This window comes from Monoraphidium neglectum (genome assembly GCF_000611645.1).
Source record: "Monoraphidium neglectum strain SAG 48.87 unplaced genomic scaffold scaffold01718, whole genome shotgun sequence".
NCBI classification, from domain to species: Eukaryota; Viridiplantae; Chlorophyta; class Chlorophyceae; order Sphaeropleales; family Selenastraceae; genus Monoraphidium; species Monoraphidium neglectum.
The window spans coordinates 1-3,468 of NW_014011910.1; the positions used below are offsets into that span (position 1 = coordinate 1).

The 3,468-nt window shown below is 63.0% G+C and overlaps 2 protein-coding genes across 2 annotated transcripts; one reads left to right on the forward strand and one right to left on the reverse strand.

The window, feature by feature from the left end:
• Window positions 1–132: 132 nt before the first annotated feature.
• On the forward strand, window positions 133–303 carry MNEG_8811 (hypothetical protein; the record flags this gene model as incomplete). The annotated part of the gene is made up of 1 exon (XM_014042715.1): window positions 133–303. A coding segment is annotated over one exon (171 nt), but the record flags the coding sequence as incomplete, so codon positions are not given.
• A 1,575-nt stretch (window positions 304–1,878) lies between these two features.
• On the reverse strand, window positions 1,879–2,807 carry MNEG_8812 (hypothetical protein; the record flags this gene model as incomplete). Its single annotated transcript, XM_014042716.1, has 2 exons — window positions 1,879–1,935; window positions 2,529–2,807. 2 exons carry the CDS (start codon window positions 2,805–2,807, stop codon window positions 1,879–1,881), a joined length of 336 nt encoding a protein of 111 aa, XP_013898170.1.
• Window positions 2,808–3,468: the final 661 nt, after the last annotated feature.

A 3,468-nucleotide genomic window follows, 5' to 3' on the forward strand; every position in this document is an offset into this window, starting at 1 on the left:
GCATACACCACTACAATAACCATAACCACCACCAGCGCCGCATAAACCCAAATCCAAAACCACCACCACCACCACCAGCACCTTCTGAACCCCAAACCCCAACCGCCACTGGACCCCCCCCCCCCCGGGCAGGTTGGCCACTTTAAAGGCCGCCTGGCCGAGGTGCTGGAGCTGCCCGCCAACAAGCAGAAGCTGCACCGCGACAACGTCGGCTTCCTGTCGGACCACTTCTCATTGGCGCACTACAACGTGGGGCCGGAGGTGACGCTCACATTGTCCACCAAGACGCGTGGCCGCAAGTAGAGGGCTCTGCAGGAGAGCTTGCGCGAGGGCGCTACACGCGTGCGCGGCCGGCGGGGCGTTGGGGTCGAGGCGCGTGCTCGCGGCATCGGCGGTTGTCGGCTGACGGCGCGGCGGCCGGGCATTGCCGTGGGCACGGGCCCCCGCGCACTACAACGTGGGGCCGGGGGTCACGCTCACACTGTCCACCGAGACGCAAGTAGCGACTGCCCGTCTCGGCACACGTGCACGTGCACGGGCGCGCGGTTGGCCGTGTGGGGTTGGCGCCTTGCGCGTGCAAGCGGCGTGGGCTGGCGTCGAGGCGGCCGGGCCAGGCGTCGCTGTTGGGCGCGGGCCCCCTGCGTCGTGGCCCCGGCTGCGGCTCGTGTTGGCGAAATGTTGAGTATTTGTGCTGCTGCCTGTTTGGTTTCCGCGGGTCTCTCGGACCAAATCATCGACCGCTGCATATGCTCGCACGCACGTCTGTTTTGGTGCCCATGTGCAGCTGCATTGAGCTGTAACTGGCGCGTGCGTTGACACCGCTGCCTCGCATCTGACAGCTGGTTTGCGTGGGGTCGGGGGGGGGGGGGGTTGCCTCAGCTGTGCGGCAGCAGGGCGAGCTTGTGCCATGCCCAAGGATCTGCTGTGTGCTTTGTGGCACCATCGGCGGCGGACAGCAGGATTCCAGACTCAGGAACCAATTTGCTAGGGACTATGGCAAGCGCGACGCGCTCGCGACTGCACCACCACGGCCCGCCCTGTTCCTGCCTTTGCAACTGGGTCAAACCAGGTGGCACGGGCGAAAGCTGGCCCGCAAAATCATGCCATGCGGTGCATTACAGCCAGGCACGGCGGAATTCATATGAAGTATTAAGAGCAACATGTGCTTGGGGAGGCAGGCGCTGCCAGCCGCGGGAACCTGGCTGGTGGGCTTCTGTTGCCTGCAATGCCTGGTGGCACGGCGGCCGCCGGAAGGTGGCGCCCGCAGCCGGTCTCCGCGACGATCTGCGGTGCAAGCGCTGCGCTCAAGTGGGCCTGCCCGGCTTCTGTCGAAATCCAGTGTGCCTGCCACGTGACCAGTGACAGGGTTTGCCAGCCGGTGCAGGCTGCAGAATGGAATTTCAGTGTTGACGCCTGACCTGCGCGCCTCTGCAGTACTTGCGGACAACAAGAGCCGGCGGGTGCAGTGGCGCACTCTGGTATTATCGCACGCCCATCGTGCAACTCATGGGCTGGTGACCACCGGCCAGGAAATCGTGCCGACCAAACGGCGCACCCACGCAGGGGCGCCTGCATCCGTCCTGGAGGTATTCATGCTCGTATAAATGTGTATGTTTTTGGATGTATCTAGCATTCCTTGTTCAACAGATTGTGTGTTTTGCTGCGTGGCACTGAGCCCTCGTCAGCGCAGCAATTGCTGGGATCGGTCGTCCATGCGCGCATGCACGCATGCCACAGGGGAAGGTGTGGCTCCATCCCTGCGCAGAGCGGTACGGGTCCATCCGCCTTGGCAGTGCGGATCCATCCGCCTCAGCAGTACAGGTCCACCCGCCTCAGCGGTACGAATGCATCCGCCTCAGCGGTACGGATCCATCCGCCTCAGCGGTACTTGTCGGTGTACAGCCGCTCGTACAGCTCCTCCACCTTCTCGGCGTCCTGGCGTGAGTCAAGGCGTAAAGTGAGGCGTGAATCAAGGTGCGAAGTGAGGCAATTATGGCAGGACGTGAGGCGTGAATGAAGGTATGAGGCGTGGAGTGAGGCGTGGAGTGAGGGCACGAGATGGGCAGTGAATGGATGCCGAGGACGATAGGGCATCAAGACTGTTGGGCGGGCCCAAAGCGGCACCTATGCCATCCAAAGGCATCACTAACTTGAATCGCAGCAGTAGGTGGATTGGGGTCAAATGACATCGTATCAAGCTCTGGAGACATGGCCCTGGGCGGGCGGCCAGTACGTTCTCCTGGTGCCCCCAGCGCGCATGATGACGCACTTCGACACCCCCCTCGCCCCAAAAACCCAAAAAGCGGCGCCACCTGAGGTGGCTGCACCCTGTACTTCAATCCCCCCGGTCAAACGTTGACTTCACCACAAAAAAATCCCCACACTTACCAGCAACACCCACATGCTGCATCCCTGCGTCACCAACTCGATCAAATCCCAGGGTCGATTGTGAAGCCCATGAAAGGAAGACATACCGCAAGAGACTGCCAGAAAAACAAATTTTGATATATTACCACCTCCGCCCTAACCTGCGTGATGTACCAAGCCAGGCTGATGGCCAGGTGTATCCCTGTCGCCCGCAGCGGCCCCCACGCCGCCAGCCGCCGCCCGCTGGTCGAGCCCGCCTTGTCCGTCAGAAACAGCACCCTCCCGCGCGGCCGCCCGGGGAACAGCCCCTGCGCCGGCGCTGGCCCCGCCGCCGCCGCCGCGGCCCGCGGGCCGCCGCGGCTCGGCGGGCTGCTGGCGGCGGGGCCGCTGACGTCACCGCTGACGTCATCGCGCGGGGCGGGGCGCCAGGGCGGGCCCATCATGTGCATGTCGATGCAGAATTGGGCATCCTGTTTCGATTCGTTTTTGCATTTGAAGAAAGATTGTGTATTTCGTATCGGCAGCGGATCGCGGAAGGGGCGGATTGAGGAGCAAGCGGGTTGGACACAGCGTCGGCGCTGTCGACGGGGCGGACGGGAACAACAAACGCCGTCGAAGCTGAAGTGAGGCAAAGCGGGGGCTTTGGGGCCGCCAAGCATGCAGGAACAAACACAAGCTGGGGGAAGACTGCGGGCGGCTGCGGCGGCGGCTGCGGCGGCGGCGGCGTTCAGGGCGGCGCGTGCGTAATCAAACGCCGAGTTTGTGCAGAGATCTTGTTACCGGCCTGAATCCGCCAAAGCGAGGCCCCCGTACGCCCCCCACCTCCATTATGCGCCACCGCTCATCAAAGCCGCCGAGCCGCCTGAAGTCGGCCGCCCTGCATGAGATGGACTGGTCCCCAAAAAGGCAGCGCAGGCCGCGAACAAATGACAGGGGGCGCAGCAGGATGGGGCCGTACCTGGGAGATGATTTTCAATTTTTTGGGGGGGGGGTGCGGGTGTTTCAGGATTGGTCTTTATTATTTGGGGGAAGGGTTGCGGTTGTGTCTGGTTTATGAAATTTTTTGAGGCGGAAGAGGGTCTTTTGGGGCAGGGGAGGGGG